Here is a 21160-nt window from a genome sequence, read left to right on the forward strand (position 1 = left end):
ACAAATGGCTCATCTTTTCAAGCATATAGTCAGGAATTAAATTCAAAGGAGGAAGTAAAGTTTTTTCTTTGATTCTTTACAGGTATAAATACTATGATGGTTGGATACTGAACCTTTTTTTTCATTATCAAACTTATTATTAATTATGCTAATGTCGTTCTGCTTTTTCATTAATTTAGCAATTTAATCATCTCACAGCAGAGATCATCAAGTGGGCAGGTCGAATGAGAACTTCAAGGTGTGCAGATTATCGATACTTACAACAGATTGATTATGCAATCTTCTGAACTTTCACGTGCAAAACCTCGAGCTGAAAGCTCTTTTCGGAGAAAAAAGGAAAGAACTGGGTTTAGGTTAAAGTGTATATTTAGATTTAAAATTTTAAGTAAAAAAACAAACATGTGTGAATTATCCTTTTTCACATAGTGAGAGAGAATGTAATAGGTGTTTAAGAACATCTCTAATCTATCAACAAAATATCAAATTTAGTATAAAATGAACATCAAAAATACTCCCATCCATGTACTAAATTACACACCAAATACAGTGTGGTGTCCCATCAGAGGGTTTTTATTATTATTTTTATTATATAATTAATAAAATAAAATGTAATTAATCTGTATTTATTATTTTCTTTATCTTTACTTATAGGATATTTAAATGTAATTATTTTTCATTATAAATTAAACTAAATGTATTTAGTAGCATATTTAAATTTATTATGTATATTTGTAATGATTTAATTTATTGAAATTATTATTTTTAATTTATTTAATATATTTTAATTATAGTTACATTTATAAATTATATCACTAATTTTATTAAAAAATATATAATAAAATATTTAAAAAATCATATGCATAAATATAAAATACATTACCATCACGTACAAAATAAAAATAATAATGATACTAAATTAAAATATTATTAATAAAAATTTAAAAACATGAGTAACTAAACTTAACAAATTAGTACAAATAAAAATTAACCTATCAAATATTAATAAAGTATTAATTTTAAATATATTAATTATCATATAAAAATATTAATAAATTTAAATGTACATTGATAATTAAATTATGAATAAAAAAAAATATTTCTTTTTGTGTGATATAATATGAGATTTGCTTTTCCTATCCAGACACTCTCTCCTCCCGACCCACTTATTTTTTTTACTCTTATATCTCTTCCTATTCTCCTCCGCATTTTATTTTATTTTGTTTTGTTTTGTTTTGTTGATTTTTATTTTTTTAATCAATATTTTTATCATATTTTTTTCAATAATTTTTTTATTATATATTTATAATCTTTTATTTATTTTTTAGTTGTAAATTTTCGCACACTCGCTTTCCAACCCTCTATTATTTATCTTTATACCATTTTTCTTATTTCATTTTTTGTTTTTTGTTTTTTATTAAGTATTTTCTTGACAAGAATGTTATGTTATTTTTTATATTTGTAATATGAGATCGGATACTCTGTTCCTAATTTTCTATCCTCATATCCCACTCATCATCTCCAGCTCATTATAGGCGGCCTTCGGTCGTCGTCTCGACTAGAATTATATCCTAGTGGAAAGGTGAACTCAGGGGGGTCGTCATTAGTGTGATCGACGTCGAAATTCAACCGAATCTGAGAAGGGATTAAGATCAATGATGAAGGAAAGTCTGCTTACACTACAAAAATACCCGTAATTAACGACGGGAGTAGCGACGGAATTTATATTCCGTCGGTGTTTTCCGACAGAATTAACTTCTGTCGGTATATACCGACGGAATATATATCCGTCGGTAATTACCGACGGAATATAAATTCCATCGGTAATTACCGACGGAGATATATATTCCGTCAGTAATTACCGACGGATCTAAATAATCAGTCGGCATTTACCGACAGAATTGAATTCAGTCGGGAATACGAGCGATAGCCAACGGATCTGGAAGATCTGGGTTAGCGGTCTTCGTGCATTACCGACAGACCTAGGATTCCGTCGGGAAACCCCAACTGAATTATCTTTCCGTCAGTGAGTTTTCGCCCGCACCCGCTAATTTTAAACCCGTTAAAATTTTATCCCGATAAGCTTCTGTGTTACCGACGGAATTAGGGTTCCGTCGGTAAGTACCAACGGAAGTCATTATTCCATCGGTAATTCAATATTAGGGCACCAAATCGGCTGCTTTCCTCTTCGCACGATCTGCTTTCTCCTCGATCTCTCTCGGCGATTTCCCAGCGCGACTCAGCGATTTCCCAGCACGATCTTTCCAGCGTCCTCTCCTCCCGTTCACCGGCATCTGCAACCAGCGAGTCAGGTATGCTCCGTGCCCCTCTCTCTCTTCGTTTTCACACGGCCGGCGCCCGCCGCGGCCTACTCGCGGTGAGCGGGGCGCCGCGTCCGGCTCGGGGCCAGCTGGCCGACGCGGGCAGCTCGCGGCCAGGTGGCCGCCGCTGGCCGATGGCGGCTTCTCGCGGCAGGTCCTCGCGGCAGCCAGTTGCGGCAGCCCAGCTTCCCTTGTTTGCGGCATCGCGGCGGTCGCAGGCGCCTGCTCGCTGCCTAATCGCGGCCAGCCAAGTGAAGTTGATAAAGTTAGTGTTAACTGTTAAGCACTTTGTTCATTCTCCTCCATATCTAAATTATCCTGCTATTGAACAAACCAAGTGAAGTTGATGCAAACTTGATATGTACACAAAAGCTTGTATTCTCTTTTAATGTTATAATTAGAAAAAGTTATCTTGTAGCAAATCTTCAACTGCACTACGATATATCATTTGATTCTGCTTATGTAATGGATCACTGGATCACTAGCTCTCTTCCTTGGTTCCAGTGTTTTATTGTAACCTGCCCTTATTTCTTTCTTTAGTTGTATAAAGTTCTAATGCTTGGAAAGAAATTGATGCTTAAACTTTCACTTTGAATTCGGATATATGATATGTCAGTTGTTCAGCAACAATAAGAAGTCCCTTCCTATTGGTTTTGAACGAAACGGACATTACTTTATAGTTTGCATTTCGGAGATATATTAGTTTTATTTATTTGCTTTAGTGTAGAGGAGATTTATTGTAATATGATACGATGATTGTAAGATGAAATTGTGCGCATTTAAAATTATTTCAAGTGATACAAGTTTAATAATGTTTCAAATTATATTCTCTTTAGGTTGTAACAATGTATATGAACAAAGCTTGGATGTACAATCGATTAGACAATGGTTTTATTAGAGAGGATTTTATTACTGAAGTTGACCAGTTTGTGAACTTTGCTAAAAGTCATCCGGAATGTATGAATGCTGCTGAGTTACGGTGCCCCTGCAATCATAAAAAATGTCAAAATAGAGCATTTCGTTATGAGGATACTGTAAAAATACACATATGTAGAAATGATTTTGTGCCAAATTACTACAATTGGTACTGTCACGAAGAGGCTTATTTATATGAACCAATTGGGTCTTCTGGTGGTTCGTCTTCTGGGACTACTGTTACCGCTCCTGAAGCATCAAATAATATTGATATTTCAATGCAATCAATGGTTCAAGATGCGATAAATGCAGTTGATTATTCAAATATAGATGAAATATCAACCCCTGAATATCATCAACTATATGAAATGTTACAGGCTAGTGAAAGAGAAGTGTGAGAAGGTATTCCTTCTGGTCATTCTCAACTATCAGCTACTGCAAGGTTATTGAATATGAAAGCAAAACATCATTTCTCATAAAGGTGTTACGATGACATTTGTCAATTGATGCCAGAGTTGCTCCCTGCTGATAACATAATGACTGATAGCTTCTATGAAACAAAGAAATTGATCAGAGGTTTAGGTTTTCCTGTACAGAAGATTGATTGTTGTATAAACAACTGCATGATATTTTGGAATGAAGATAGTGATTTGAATGAATGTAAAATATGTACTCACCCGCGTTTTAAGCATCGTACTCGCATACCAAGGAAGAAAAAGAGAAATATTACTTGGAAAGTGATATATTGTTTTCCATTAACTGCTAGACTGCAACGCTTGTATGCATCTGCAGCTACAGCTGGCCACATGTTGTGGCATCATGAGCATGAGCACGATAGAGGTATAATGTGTTATCCCTGTGATTCTCCTGCATGGAAACATCTTGATACTGTGTTTCCCTCTTTTGCAATGGAACCACGTAATGTGAGATTGGGACTTCCTGCAGATGGATTTCAACCATTTGGCCAGTCGGGACAACAATATTCATCTTGGCCAGTTATATTAATACCGTACAACTTACCGCCATGGATGTGCATGAAAGATGAATTTATGTTTCTTACCGTGCTTATTCCTAGTCCAGCTAATCCAAAAGATAAGATAGATGTTTTCATGCAACCTCTAATTGCTGAGCTGAATGAATTATGGAATGTAGGGTCGGTGACTTATGATATTGCAAGTAAAACTAATTTTACATTGCATGCTGCCTTATTATGGACGATCAGTGATTTTTCAGCATACTCAATGTTGTCGGGATGGAGCACGGCGGGTAAATTAGCATGCCCACATTGCATGACAGAGTTCGATGCATTTTCATTACCTTGCAGTGGGAAGGTATCTTGGTTTGATAATCATCGTAAATTTCTACCACTAGATCACCCTTTTAGGCGAAATAAGAAAAATTTTCTAAAGAATGTTGTAGTCAGAAAACCTCACCCAGCAGTCCATGCTTCAGGTGAAGAAATCATTGAACAAATAGATAGTTATGGATTTCTCCTAGTATCTCAACCTAATTCTGATGAGATAAATAAATATCTTGTTAGGATGTGCAAGTGTGATTGGAAGAAAAGGAGCATATTTCTGGGAGTTGTCTTATTGGAAGTATCTACTCATTCGACACAATATAGATGTGATGCATGTTGAGAAAAATTTCTTTGATAATATCTTCAACACTGTGATGAATGTACCTGGAAGAACTAAGGACACTGCAAAATCACGTGAGGAATTAAAAGAACTAGCCAACAAACCAGAGTTACATCAGAATGAAACGACCAATAAGTTTCCAAAAGCGTGTTATACATTGGACAAAGATAGTAAACAAGCTTTATGTAGTTGGTTAAAAGAAATTAAATTTTTAGATGGATATGCTTCGAATATGGCTCGATGTGTTGATATGAACAAGTTAAAAATGTTTGTAATGAAGAGTCATGACTGCCACGTGTTCATGCAAAGACTTATTCCAATAGCTTTTCATGATTTACTTCCCAATAATGTTTGGCAAGCACTTACGGAGTTAAGTCTGTTTTTCAGATATTTGACAGCGAGATGTATTATGATGACCGATATGTTTCGGCTAGAAACAGAAATTCCTCTCATATTTTGTAAGCTGGAGCGCATATTCCCACCTAGTTTTTTTGATTCAATGGAACATCTGTCAGTACATTTACCATACGAGGCACGAATAGCAGGTCCTGTTCAATACAGATGGATGTATCCATTTGAACGATTTTTGAGAAAATTAAAGAATAATGTTCGTAATAAAGCAAAAGTTGAAGGGTCAATAAGTAATGCTTATCTGGTTGAGGAAGCATCTTCCTTCTGCTCCTATTATTTTGCTGATCATGTTAAAACCAGAAGGAACAAATGTCCTAGAAATTCCGATGATACTCAGAATATTGACCCATCGATGCTTTCTATTTTCAAATTTGCTGGTAAACCAATGGGTGCATCTGTTTCTATATGGTTAACTCAACAAGAATATCATGCTGCAAGAACATACATACTCTTAAATTGTGATGAATTCAAACCATACATCAAGTAAGTTAACTTACCCACTCAAACTTTAATCTTGTTGTATTTGTTTTCTTAATATCCGAAATGCCTCAAATTAACCATTGTTGTTCACAGCTTGTATGAACAACAATTATATCTACAAAATCCATCAATGAGTGCAAGTCAAGTTGCTGACAAGTTAGAGACTGAATTTGCATTATGGTTTCAAATTTATGTAAGTTAGAGAAATTTTCATAATTCTTCATAAAATTAAGATCGATCCTAGCTAATTTATATCATACATCTTTTGATAGGTGAAAGACAACATAATATCAAATGTGCAAGATGATAGAATATTGAATCTTGCATCAGGACCCCTTCGCCAAATAATGGTCTACTCTGGTTACTATGTTAATGGTCTCAAATTCCATGTGACACAACGAGATTCACGGAGATTAACTTATAATTCTGGTGTTTGTGTAAAGGGATCTATTGACACAAATAACACCGAGTTTGATTACTATGGTAGACTTGAGGAAATTATAGAGATTGAATATCCAGCATTACCTATAAAAAGGTGTGTGTTATTCAAATGTTCATGGTATGATCCGACCCCAAGAACAGGTACCAGAATACATCCAAATTATAATTTAGTTGAGGTTAATGCAAATAGAAGGTTCAATAAGTTTGAACCTTTCATTTTTGCAATACAAGCGGGTCACGTTTTTTATCTTGAATATCCTACGAAGAGAAGAAGAGCTAGTGAATGGTTGTCTGTTTGTCGAATGAAGCCTCGTTCGATCATAGAAATGCTGAACACCATTACTGCTCAAAACCATGATGCATTTCAGAATAATGAAGTAGAGAGACATTCAGTTGATTCACAACTCCCTTCTACATCACAATTACTTGTAGATGTTAATGCTAGTGACGAGGAGCTAGATGATGTAGAGACATCTAGCAGTGAGGATTTTGCTCACATAACAGAGTCTAGCGACAACGACTTACAAACTGTTGATGTTGAGTAGAACTATTTCCAGAGACTGACATTGATTAAATTTTAGCATTATTGATCATTAAGTAAGTTATGCTTCAATCTTGTTTTATTGCCTGATTACCCTGTTTGTTCACTTTATTGTATGCTATTTTGTAGATACTCATGGCAGATCATCCAGCACCATCACTTCATAGATCTACAGTTCTTAGGGTTGTTGGAGAGTCGTAAGTATTTTTTAATTATTATTAATTCATTTTCTTTTTTTAAACATATAGCTTATGTTTTAAAATTATTTATATGCAGATTTACTCCTGACGGTCATCGAGTATCCACATATATTATAAAAAAATTTAAAGAAAGAGTCTGCATTGCTGGTACTACATGGAGACATGTAGATAATGCGACTAAAGATTTTTATTTTAATGAATTTCTGGTAAGTAAGTTGAATATGTACAATATATTTAATCTTTAATATACTAAATTTTTAATTTCCATTTGCAGAAAAAATATACATGGGAGGAAGGACAGGAGGCAAAATTTGTAGGGACTTGGAATATTTACTGTGTCAAGTTATACAAGGACCTTTTATATTATATGAGAAAGGATGACACTAGACCAGCTTATGTATCCGAGGAGATTTGGAGTGCATGGACGACTACTTGGTCTGCAGAAAGATGGCAGTCAAAGGCTCTAAAAGCTCGAGAAAATAGGAATACAGAGCCATGTGACCCGAGTACCGGATCTGCTCGCCATACATCAAGATCTCGATCTATTGTTGAGCACGCCATGGATCTAGTGAATTGACTTTAATATTTTGTAAATTGTATTTTTATTTATTAACAAACTTGTATATTTGTGAACCAACTTATTTGTGCATGCAGGAGCGTTCTTTAGAAAGACAACTCACTTGCCTGTAGGTCTTTCTTAAGACTCACAAGAGAAAGGATGACACATACGTGGATCTTCGATCGAAGAACATTGGGGTTTGAATTTTTAACTTTATTATAATTAATCGTTATTCATTATTAATTAACTCTAGTAATTGTGTACAATATATAAATTGTATATTTTTTTTCTACACAGGAGGAAATGACAAGTAGGGTTGCTCAGGCATCTCGGCCACCGGTAGAGGGAGGGGAGTCACGGGATCTATCCACCCAGCAAATAAATGAAATTTATTATGATGTTGTGGGTGGAAGGACAAAGAACTCCTCCCTCTACGGTCTTGGCTCCCAGACCAAGGTGGTATTTGATCGCTTGAGGACTCCTAGGGGTCGTGCCAGTTCCTTTTCTTCTTCTTCTTCTGAGGTGGAGTCATTAAGAAAAGAAAATAAAGAATTGAAGACTCAGATGACTACCATGGATCAGAGGTGGGAGGAGAGATGGGCTGCTCAGGAGCAGACATTGTCCCAGATGCGAGCAGTCATTGCTAGATGGGACCGATCACAACCGCCCCAGTCACAGATCCCCAATCAGAGCATGATATTGAGTCACAGGAGACTCGAGACCCATTAGACCCTGCTGATGATTAGATTTTTCTGAGGTATGTTCAATCAATTACAACTAAATTTTTTTCTTAGTGCAATCATTCTAGTTGTTATTAATTCAATATTAGTATTGTTTGATTGTGAACCGAACATATGGTTTACTTTCCCCATTATAAAATTTCTCATAACCATTGAATAACCATTTAAATTAATTGTTTATATTTTTAAATCATAGTATTTTTTCTGTTATTTGTCTTATTCTAATGTTTCTTTATTGTATTTTTAATTTTTCTTCTCATGTTCCACTAATGTGCAGTGTACAACTTAAGTTTCGTTTTTAGTTAAAACATGAGTTTAATTTAGAACTAAATTCATGCTAGATTCTAAATACAACAGGTAAAATATGGAATATGTATATCTCGATCCTAAATTTTTATTACTTTGCATATGAGTTTAATTTATATCACTTTCAGTTTTGCATATTGTTGTAAAGGAAGGATATGAAAATCCCATCACCTCTGACTAAAATAGCTGTAAAGTTAAATTGCTCTTATTATAACACAACTATTAAAACTTATAGTAAACTTATTCAATTGCTTTATGGTATATATAGTAGTTGCTAACAAAACTATTATTACTCATTAATGATAGCACTATTGTATCAAGATACATACTTCTAAGTTTTTGCTACGTCTTGTGTATTTTCAAATTTTAAATACAAAATGCATGCTGAAAATAAATCTGACACTACCATGAGCATGTTGCATACATCTTGCTTTCCACTAATGCTTGAATGTGATTAGTTGTTTCCTTATCTCTTATAAGATAGAGTAGTCATTACAATTTCATATTCTTATTAGGTTTTAGATTCTTAACAAATTTAGATATTTATCTTAAATTGTATTACATTTTGTAGGAGTCCGTATTGATACAATCACCACCGTACTATCATTGGATATCTATAATATAATCCAAGTATTTTATTACATGCAAAATTACTTATATATTACAATTCTTGAGGTATATATTACATTTATATCGATTCAGTTTGATTATAATCTCTTATATTTGACTTTTACAGGATTATATTTGGATATATGTGTAGGTGATATATCATTGTAAGTTTGGATATTTTGTATTTGATGTTAATTTGTCAGTACTTTTGGATATTTTTGATTGTCAGTATGTTTTGGATATTTTGAATTTTGGATATATGACCACTTGTTACTATGTTTTGTATTATTTTTTAGACAGTTTTATTATTTTTTTTGTGAGCATATTGTATGTTGTGTTGGTTGTTTATTGTATGGATTGCTATTATATATGATTTGAGTTTGTGTTACCATCGTTTGTGATGGTTTTTATTGTATAAAATTTGTATATATGATAAGTGGGAAATGCAGAGTAGACATTTCAAAACTTTTACTGGATATTACCAACGGAAATCTTCATTCCGTCGGCAATCTATCGAATTGCAACAGGTGTTTACGATACATCACCGACGGAATATTAAATTCCGTTGGCAACCTATCGAATTTGCAATAGGCATAACGATACATCACCGACGAAATTTAATATTCCATCAGCATTCACCGACGGAAAATTAAATTCCGTCAGTGATTGCCGACGGAATTTAATATTCCGTCGATGATATACCGACGGAATTCATAATTCCGTCAGTGATTTCCGACGGAATAAGAATCCTTTGGTAAACTCCGTTACACGCCGTTGTCCCTTTATCTGACGCGAAAGTTTTCTGTCGGTAATACTTACCGACGGAATTATAAATCCTGTCGGTAATTTCTAACTGAATATATTTTCCGTCGGTAAATTGACTACCGACCCAATCCTTCCCGATAGCAAAAACTTCGTCGGTATTCCGTCGGCAAACTCATTTACCGACGGAATACCGACGGAAGATTCAGTCGTTATTCTCGATTATTTTTGTTGTGTTAGATCCGGCTGATTTTCGACGTCAATCATGTCGATGACGACCTCACTGCGTTCACCTTCTTTTATGCTATAGTTTTAATTGGGACGACAACCAGAGACCACCGGCGGTAGGTTGGGGCGACGAATGAGACACGAGGATAGGTGATATTGGTACAGAGGATTTTTTATTTTTTCTTCTATGCTCTTGTAATTTTTTATTTTTTTAATAGTAGATTTTAGAGGTTATTATTTGTAAAAAAATTAAAAGTAAAATATGGATAAAAAATAAAAAAGTTATGAAAAAATAATAAATAAAATTTATTAAAAAAAATAAAACTATAAAAGTAAATAAAATAAAAAAATAAAACTAAAGAAGTAAATAAAAATGAATAAAATTAAAATAACTTGTTATATGAAAAGGGATAAAAAGGTCATTTAACAATAGAAAGAGGAGTGCGCTCTTAGAAGGAGTGGGAAAAATAATTATCCATGATATTGGTGTAGTGAAATTGAAATAGTATTTTTGGTATCAAAATTATATCATTTTTTTTTTTGAAAATTACATTAAATATAGTGTTATAGGTTGAAGATGGTCTAAGACATTTTTACATCTTAAATGTTTTTTAATTATTTTTTTCAAGAACATTACGCTAAAGTATGATTAATTAATGGACGGCTGAATTGGCCTTCCCAGTCTCCATTCTTCCAAATTTCAAAATTCAAAAGTTGAAGTCCACGGATGGACTGTCACACTGTACGACTAATTAATTAAATAAATTGACCATAAAGTTTTTTTCCCGACAAAAGAAAAGTCGATTTCGAAATCTCCGGCGAAGAAAGTCAAAAAGAAATAAAAAAAACTTGTTTATGAATTAATTATTAATTTATAATAATAATAATATTCGCAAGCATATATCCTCTGCTCCACAACAACGTTTTATTTCCATCACTTTCTTCGAGTTGAATATAATTATTTTTTATTATAATAATGAACATGAAATTTATAGAAAAAATCTCTGCCTATATTTTAGCATAGAACTGACGATAATGGATGAGCAATATAATCGTATAATTTTAGATGAAAATGAGTTTTGTGTTTATATTTAATATTTAAAATAATAATTATTTAAAAAATTAATGATAATTCGATCCTATGAAAATTTCTCACATGTTAACAGGATAAATTAAGAAATAAAAATGACGGACAATCTAAAAACATCCCTTAATTACACGTCTTATTTTAAAAAAATAATTTTTATAAATATTCTGTAGTTGTCATCAAAGAACACGAGTATTTAATTTATTAATCCTCTAATTTCCATTTCCTTTTCATCAAAATATTTGTTTTTCCAGATAAAACAAAGAAAAAAAAAATCCCCTTTTTGTTTTCCCATCGGCCGGAAAACAGAGCATGCACCATTTCAATCCTCGAACGGAGTAAAGATTAATCCGTGGGGCGTCGGCTCGGCCTTCGGCCATTCGCTGAAAGTCGCCGGCGGTGGCGGAGGGCTATGGCGGCTGGCGGCCTCGGGTGCCGGCGGTTCGTCGGCGTCGAAGGAGGTGGGAGGCGGCTTGTAGTACATGCGAGCGGTCTGCGGGCAGTGGGAGTGGAACCGGGCCACTATTCTCACCCCCATATCGAAGAACTCCGCGTACTTGGTCATGCTCCTTCCCTCGACCTCTTCTCTGCAACGAACAACGGGTCGACCTCCTTCGTCCTCTGTTTCCTTCGATTGATCCTTGCCAACAACAAAGCGCAGCTCCGTGAAGGGGAAGGAAAGGGAGGAGTTGGGTGTCGTTGGGTCAGAAGAAGACCGGAGGGAATGAATTTGTGGAAAGAGATCGAAGGTGGTGGGTAAATATAGCAACACGCATGGGGCGGTTTTAGTTTCAGTTTGATCCTTGACATTTTTCATTATAACGCCACCAACCACCCAAAAGTTAGTGGAGGGCCTACTACTGGTCTACTCCAATAAAAATAGGACCGAAAGTAGCATGTATAAATCGTGTTAGAATTAAAAAAAAAATATATTTATTTTTAGAATTAGTCGGCAAAGTCTGAACAACTAGATTATCAATTAAAACTAAAATCTCATTAGATAAATATCTTGTATATAGACTTTGGAATAGGTATAAGATGTCCCCCAAATTTAACTAAAAGGCAAATAAAAAAAGAATAAACAAAGTATATTTTTTCGGAAAAGTAGTTATCATTGTTGGGCGAAAATAACCTTTTATTTGTATTATCATTAGAAAAACTATATTAAAACAGCAGTTCGTATTTTTTTTTTAAAAAAAACCTAATTTAATATTATTATAAACTAACTTTAACTAAAAGTGTTTCTGACACAGCTAAAATTAATGAAACTGAAAAGCTTAATTTAGTTTAAAATTGTTAGATGTTGATGAAAATAAAATATATAATTTATTTTTGTTTTGTGGAAATTAAATTTTATATTTTGGTTGGTGATCATTACTATAAATTTTAAGAATTTTTTGGAATCCTAGCCACGGATTACTTAAGTCGAGATGATAATCACATATATATTGAATTATCAATGTTATATTATAATATTTTAATACTTAACTTGATAATATGTAATGATAATCTTTTTTTTATTTTTCTCAACAAGATAGAAATTATAATTTTCTTTTTTCTTATACTCCTTTCTTTGTTATTTTTTTCCTCTCACACATACTTAATTCACACAAGATGTATAAATTTATAGAATAAGATAAAAATAGGGATAATCATTTCATTGGGGTTACTAATATTCATTTATATTAGTGGAGTCATTTATGTTAATGGAGTCATTAAATGAAATTACTACTATTCACTTATGTTAATAAAATTATGAAATGGAATTACTAACCTTCACTTAGGTTAATGGAGTCATTTATATTAGTAGAATCATGAAATAATCTTATTATCCCATTTGAATGTTTCATAATGGGTATATATTACTAAGATCATATGAATGCCCATAGTGGGCATAATTTACTCACGCAAATAATTTAATTAAAATTGATTAAATATTATAGGAATATATTTTTTAAAAAATATTACTATAATATTTTTTTTTCAAAAACGAAGGACTGTTGTAATAATGATGAATACAATTCTCCCTGAATACAACCTCGGGTCATTTATTTTACGGGGAGATACTTTTAAAAAATTATTTAAAGAGGGCACGCTCTTAAAATATCTAAATAAGTCCCTTACATTTTTAAAATAAATAATTACCTTCCATTGTTTCTTCAAACAATTGGGAAAAAAAAAATCAAACAACAAGCAAACTACTAGGTATCAATCAATTTTTTATCGATTCACTTGCACACAGAGGTTGCCCTAATATCGCATCACATTCCTTAGCTTCCACCAACATCTACATTCCTTCCGCCCACATCTATCTTTCGAATCATGAGCATGAAAGGAGACGTCCCCTCAGGAGGAGGGTATGATAGTTTGTCCAAGTATATCTTCCCTCATATTTTATGATTGTCCTAATGATTAGTAGTCATCTATGACTTATTACCTCTTTCATATCGATTTAGGGATGAGTTAAAAGGGACATTAGGGACGAGTGAATCACCTTTTACCATAAGAGCATGAAAGGAGAGGGTGTCTTGTGTTTATGTTCTCTCAGATGAATCTAGTGGCTAGCGCATAAGGTGTTGCCATCATGAGGTATGGAGTTCGAATCTCGGTAAAATCGAGATAAATGTCTCCCTTATGTGCTAGTCACTATTCCAAAAGTTAATGGTCACCCGTGATTTATTTCTTCCGTGTTGGCCCTGGGACGGGTTGGCGGAGGTGTTGAGGACGAATGTATTCGTCTTTTGCCACCATGAAAGGAGAGGGTGCAACACACATAGTCCAAGTGGAGGCAATGATATATCGCCAATAATATTAACTCATACTCAAAAAATACATCCAAAATTAGTATATTGTCATATGATTATACGGGCCCTCCACCTGATCCAACCTCGAGCACACTAACTCTAAAATTTAGTAGTAAAATATTAAATCTCTAGTATGCTAAATTAGGGGTATAAATGACTCAAGTCAACTTATTTAATATTCGAGCTAATTTAATACTGACTCGACGACTCATCGAGTTTGTTGGAGCCAAGCTAATTAAATATTATAATATTTAAAATAATTTATATTTTAAAACTTAATTAGTTGAGGAGGTGTTTGTGGCTAGTGAATTCCTTTGGATTTGTTGATGGTTAAAAGTTTGAATCCTAACCTATACACAGCCTTTTTTTTCATTTAAATTCAATTTTGAGTTGAGCTGAGCTCAAGCTCATGATTAGATGGATGAGCAAGCTCGAACTCAAATGCACAAACTTAGTCGACCTCGAGCCAAGTCTCTTTAATTTTTTCGGACTCGAGCCAACTCAAGCCCGGGTCATTTGCACCCCTACGTTAAATCCCTATTACACGTATCCAATAGATCTGTATACCAAAATGGAACTTTACTAAATCTAATCTCTAGCACACTATCTATTTTGGTGATGATTTGCCAATTCTAAATTCCAAATCGAGTATGCATTGTTTTGCCCTAACATATGGGCCACATAACCAAGTGGGCTACGGCCCATGCGAGATGCAATCTTCGCGACTCACTTGATCCATCTACATTAATACATTATACAATGCATATTTTCAATCGAATAAAATTAATAGTATATATATATATATATATATATATCCCAATGACTCGACCACCGATTATATTATGTTAGATCTAGTATTATAATATTTAGTCATTCTTTTTATTTGATGTTTCAAATCTTGAAAATTATAATAATGATACTTGATCCGTCAATTAATTAATGAAAAACGCGTCGGCCGGCCAGTTCATGTGGTTGTCTCCTTTCTATGATTAAAAGACAATCAAACACGATTTTCACTGATGTCCTTTCTTTCACATGCCTTAATTATTCTCCATTGCCCACGTTACCCAACTTCAATTTTAATTGATTTTGTTGAGTGACAAGACTAATTCTGGAAGAACGTACGTTGAATCCAAGAGACAAATGCTTAAGTTTTTCATTGAATGCTTTGTCATGTTGATCACCCAACATTTTTGTTATAATTTTACCTCCTTGTCGACAAGTAGGTGCATATTATTAATTAGCAAGCATTGGTGGCTCTGTTTCTATGCACCTCAATGTCTGACTTGATTCATTATATTATAGTTGGTATTAGTCTCCTTTAAATCAGCATGATGTGTCTACATCGTTCCATCCCAAACTAGCCAAGTCATCTTATTGGATCACCGTATTTGAGTCACACTATCCGAGTTGCCGAGCTAATCTGACCTAATATGAGTTGTCGAGCTAGATTGACTTGTCGAGTCGTTAGGCCGAGTCTTCTAGTCCGATCAAGTACTTTTAGTTGGGTTCGGCAGACCACAAGTAGATATGGATCATAATCTCCACTTTTTCATGTTTTTTTTTCTCACTTTTCCATGACCCACTTCTAAATATCAGATATGTGCTACATAAAAGGAGGAATCTTTCTTTCTATTTTTTTTTCCTGTTTTTTTACTTTCTATTTTCATTTTATCATTCCGATATTATGGTGACTTAGGCCTAAGTAAAGTTTCATTGAAGTAACTCCCGGTGAATTCTCTCTAATACGCATTGTTTCTTGCATAGTCAATCATATCATTATGGTAAAAGATGAATATGCTCATCCCCAGCGTCCCCGCCAATCCATCCCAAGACCAACATGGAGGAGGTAAATCACGAGCGACTACTAGCCTTTGGAATAATGACTATCACATAAGGGAGGTATTTATCTCGATTTTGTCGAGATTCGAACCCTAGACCTCATTGTGACAACACCTCATGCGCTAGCCACTAGACCCATTCGAGGGGACTTGCATAGTCAATTATATCATGGTAATACAGAAGGTAATAATAAGGTGTCATGTGGTTAAAGAAAAATTTAATAGTTCTGGTGAAGCAGTTGCCAAAGTTAATAGAAGACAACTTCCGACCTCAGGCCGTTCCTGACATTGGATCATCCTCGACTTCATACTGTTCCAGACTCTGATTTGTCCCCGACTATGTGCCGCTCTTGGCTCCGTGAAATCTCTATATTTGTACTGTTCCCAACTTTACAAATGAGGTGGGAAATCATGGCTCACGGAAGATATGGACAACGTAGCCATTTTCTTCGGAGAACCTGGGAAAATACAGTTATTTATCTCAAGAAATGTGGATAATGTAAGCGAGAATCTCGGAACGCGTGGCGAGCGTGAAGATGTTGTAGGTCTAGGGTAGGCTAGCTAGAGGGGGTGAATAACTCTACAATCAAATACGTACAATTTCTCTTACTTTCTAACTTTAGCAAGGAACACACATTAATTTAAAAAAAAACATAAAATAGAGTAAAAGGTAGAAGAGTTTACTTAGTTTGCAACCGGAGAGGTTGCTAATCCAAGGTGATGTAAAGTTTACTAAAAGAACTCCTTCGTAAAGACGAAGTAGTCTCTTACAACAGTTAAACACAAAACAGTAAAAATAAGATTTGTAAACGAAAGTATAGAGTGTGTTATACTAAATTTCGAGCACTAGGGCTCTATTTATAGCCCACTAGTCGAAGTTAGTTGTTGACTGACGTGACACCTCTCGAGCGCCTGGACCCGATCTGGGCGCTTGAATGTGGTCGACTTGATCCACTCCGAAACGACTTCCTTCCAACGGATCTTCGCTTCCCGTGCGCCTAGACTCGGTTTCGGTGCCTGGACTAGGTCCGGACGCCTGGAGTCAGCTGATGTATACTCCAATCGACTGGAGTCGCCTGGAGAAGCCTCTTCCAAGCGTTGGAAGCACACAGTCGTAGAACACTTAAAGAAACTCGTATACTGGTGTACAGACTACTAGGGGCAGTGCTATATTTATAGCCCTGTTCGGGGTGCCTGGAAGGGGATAAAATTTTATCCCCGTCGTGACGCGTCGAGTTTGGATAAAAGTCCTGGTCCGGGCGCCCTGAAGGGTTCCAGGCGCCCGGAGTCCAGCGAGTCCGAGCGCCCGGACTAGGTCCGAACGCCCGAACTAGGTCCGGACGCCCGGACCAAGAAAGTCAACATTTTGTTGACTTTTGATCCCGGTCTTCAGCTTCGGTTTCGCTCGCCTTGGTCCAGGTCTTCTGCTCCAACTCCACTCACTTGGGTGATCTCGGTCATCCGGAATAGAGCTCACTCGAACTCAACTTCCAGCCATCGAGCAATCTTCCGCTCCGATTTCTCGTTCCTCGGAAATGTCGCGCGCCTCCTTCTCATCCACCCACGTACTCTTCCGTAGTATCTCATCCCTCAGACGCACCAAGCTCGTCGGCTCTCTTCCGTACCATCCTTCTCGTTAGCTACACCTTTTGCTTAACTTCCTGTGCTCTTAAGTTCCTGTACACTTAGACACAAGGGTTAAATACCAACAAGACCTAACCTGACTTGGTTGATCACATCAAAACTACCTTGGGGTACTAAAAATCTTCCTATTTTTTATGTGAGCAAACCCAAGTTAAGTTAGGGTAAACCTAAAAAATAACAACTATAATTTTTGAACAAAAACAAAAAAAATTGCAAGTAAAAATAAATTTTAAAAATATGCACTAACTGCTCTCTCCCTAGACTTAATCTTCACTACTCACTCTTTTGATCACATTAAAAAAATAAGATCTAAAATTGACTTTGGAAAGGTAAATATAGTGTTTAAGGAAAAAAATGAAAGGTTAAGCTTCAAAAATTCTAGTTTCACTATCAAGTTTTTTTATTAAAAAAAAACTTTAACTGTTTAAAAAGTTTTAACAAGGGTAAAATTTTAAATTTTTGGAAAAAATTTCATATAATAAAACTTACATTTTGATAACTAATTCATAGAAAATTTTCTAACAGAAATTTTGATAAGCAATTTAAAGCATTAGTTAAATATTTCACAGTAAGTCAATTAAACATTCAATTCAATAATTGATTTTCAGGCTGTGGTGAGGTACTAGACCTTCTTGGTTATTGGAGCATCAACCACTTTTAGACAAAACCTCCTAAAAAATATAAATATTTAATTTTCTTTCTGAAAGCCCTAGATCTATAGGTCATGCATCAAAAGATAATTTTAGTTTAGGCATGATTTTGGAACCCAAAACAGATTCCTTCTTACCGGATTTATCAAAAACTTTCTAGGAACATACTTCTGTGATATTTTTCTAATTTGGCCCTTATGATATTTAAGATACCAATTTAGGTTTCCATAATTTTTCAAGGTATTTTGATTATCATATGCAAAATTTATTAATTTTTCAATTTGGTCCTTCAATTTTTCATTTTTATCTTTTAATTTATCATACATCTCTAGAGGGCATGTTTTTGCTAAGATTGTTCTTAATTCCAAAACTTCCTTTCTCAAATTAATATTTTTTGTTTTTAGTTTACATAGGGATCTGGTCATGGATTTAATACCTGAATATAACTGGTTAGGGGTAGTAAACATACCTCACTTACCAGATCTGTTCTGAAGTTTGTTTCTTCCTCCTCACTGCTATTTTTCTCTGAGGAGCCTCCCCCTTCATCTATGTTCTCCTCCTGGTGGCTTGCCATAAGTGCAAGTCCAGTGTACTCCTCCAGATCTTAACTTTGATGATGACTCGTCCCACGTCGCTTTCGGGGTTTTGTGCTTTATTGTGGTTGGTCCCTTCTTATTTTCCTTTTTCAGCTTTGGGCAGTCATCCTTAATATGCCCTACTTCATTACAGTTATAGCATCTTACCTTCCTTACTCTTCTTTTCTTTGCTTGCACTTGATTAGACTTATTAGTTTTAAAAAAAATTCTTGAATTTCCTTACCATGTATGTTGTTTCATCATCGTTGAAGGAGTTGTCGGTGTCTGATTCATCCTTCTTGGCTTTTAGAGCAATGTTATTTGATTTCTCTATTTCCTAAGAATCTATACAGTGAGACTCATGAAGTTTAAAAGTTGAAAATAATCTTTCAAGAGTACATACCTCAAGGTGCCTAGAGATGTAGTAAGCATTTACTAAGGCTGATCATTCTTGAGTTCTCAGAAAAGAGTTAAGTGTGTACCTTAAGAAGTCACGATTTATTACCTTTTCTCCGAGGTTGTTGAGCTGGGTAATCAGGTCTTTGATTCTTGCATGGAGTTGGGCTACCTTCTCTCCCTTGTTCATCCGGAGGTTCGTCAGTTGGCTTCGAAGGATGTCCCGCTTAGTCAGTTTGGATTCTGAGGTACCTTTGTGAAGCCCCAGGAATTTATCCCAGAGATCTTTGGAAGAGTTGCACCTTCCGATCTAGTTGACCTCCTGGGGAGGAAGAATGATGAGTAGATGGAACTCTGCCTTTTCATTAGCCACAAAGTCAGCTTGCTCCTTCTTCGTCCATGTGTATTCTTCTTTCTCAACTCCGTGCTGATCCATAGGTGCTACAAAATCGTATTTTATACTTAAGAGAAACAAACTTTTGTTATCCAACACTTTCGAAGATAGTCGGATCGAGCTTGGTGTTGGTTGACTTTTCAGTAGTAGTCGAGCGCAGTAGCATCGTAGCAGAGCTGGAGGATGAAGTAAGATAAATCAGAATCTGAAATGATCGTGTGCACAAGTTGTGTGTTGAAGGATGGTTGAAGCTCTCTTTTATTAAGCATTGGAGGCGCCTTCCATGGTACTGGAGGCGCCTCAACCCCAATGTATATCCCCGCAAATTCAGCTTCTTATCATCGACAAAGCCTTCTATCTTATATGACCAAAGGCGCCTTCAAGGCTCTCTAAGGCGGCTTCCATCGCCTAGCTCAAGGCACCTTCAAATACATTGAAGGTGCCTCTGCACCCTCCTCCGCAGAGTCTGTTGGTTGCTATTAGGAATATCGTACCGATTCCCCTATACAAAAATTTTGTACAAGTCCTGAATCTTTCCTAACAACCTATTTTGTTCTTTAGAAATTAAATTTGGAATCACAAACGAAACTTAATATTATTGATTCCAAATTCAACTTATCTGTTCTTAGTGGTTTGGACTTTGATCGCAAACGATACTTAACATTATTGATCCAAATCCACCCATGTTACAAATTTAATTAAATATTTATTTCAGAGATCGGCTCCCAGGTCAAACATGATGAGACACTTGACATTCTTGGGTATGAGAACATCCACCACTGCCTCGACAAAGCCTCTCAACAAAATTCAATATTTAATTTCCTTATAGTAATCCTAGGTTTAACCAAAAAGAACAATAGAAACACAAGATCAAAAAAACAAAAGAAACACAACTTCGAATCACAAATCCGAAAATCTAGAATCACTAGCCTCTTGTGTTTGGTATTTCAAAATCCATACAAAGAAAACTAGTATGATGCTGAATATTATTGCTAGTTATACCTTTCTTTGTAAGCAACAAATGTTGGTTAGTCTTAGGAAAATCGTACCGGTTCCACTGTAAAAAAATTTTGTACAAGTGTCGAACCTTTCCTTAAATAACCTATTACATTCTTTAGAAGTTAAATTAGGAATCGCAGACGGAACTTAACATCATTGATTTCAAATTTAACTTATTTGTTCTTAATGGTTTAGATTTGAATCGCAAGCGGAACTTAACACTATTGATTCAAATCCACCTATGTTATTAATTCCATTAAATATTAATTTCCAAAATTGGCTTCCAGGACTGCATGGCGAGGCACATGACCTTCTTGGATATGGGAGCAACCACCACCGCCTAGACAAAGCCTTTTAAGGAAAGCTAATATTTAATTTCTTTAAATAACTCTAGGTTAACTAAAAAGAACAATCGAATCACAAATTCGAAAACAAAGAAAACACAAACTCGAAAAACTAATTCGAAATACTAGATCTAATGTCTCTTGTGTTTGGAATTCTTACAAAAAGAAATAACTAGCATGATGTGAAAAACAATTGCTAATTATACATTCTCTTTGTAAACTAATGACCTCGAGATCTTCTGTCGTATTCCTCGCCTCGCCTTGGACGTCGTGTGG

General features: G+C 35.0%; 1 protein-coding gene across 1 annotated transcript; it reads right to left on the reverse strand.

Annotated features, from left to right (window-relative positions):
• Positions 1–11559: 11559 nt before the first annotated feature.
• On the reverse strand, positions 11560–12054 carry LOC122004760 (cysteine-rich repeat secretory protein 9-like). The gene has a single exon (XM_042559601.1). The coding sequence runs from the start codon at positions 12052–12054 to the stop codon at positions 11560–11562; it is 495 nt and encodes a 164-aa protein (XP_042415535.1).
• Positions 12055–21160: the final 9106 nt, after the last annotated feature.

The sequence above is a fragment of the Zingiber officinale genome, chromosome 1A (genome assembly GCF_018446385.1).
Source record: "Zingiber officinale cultivar Zhangliang chromosome 1A, Zo_v1.1, whole genome shotgun sequence".
NCBI lineage: Eukaryota > Viridiplantae > Streptophyta > Magnoliopsida > Zingiberales > Zingiberaceae > Zingiber > Zingiber officinale.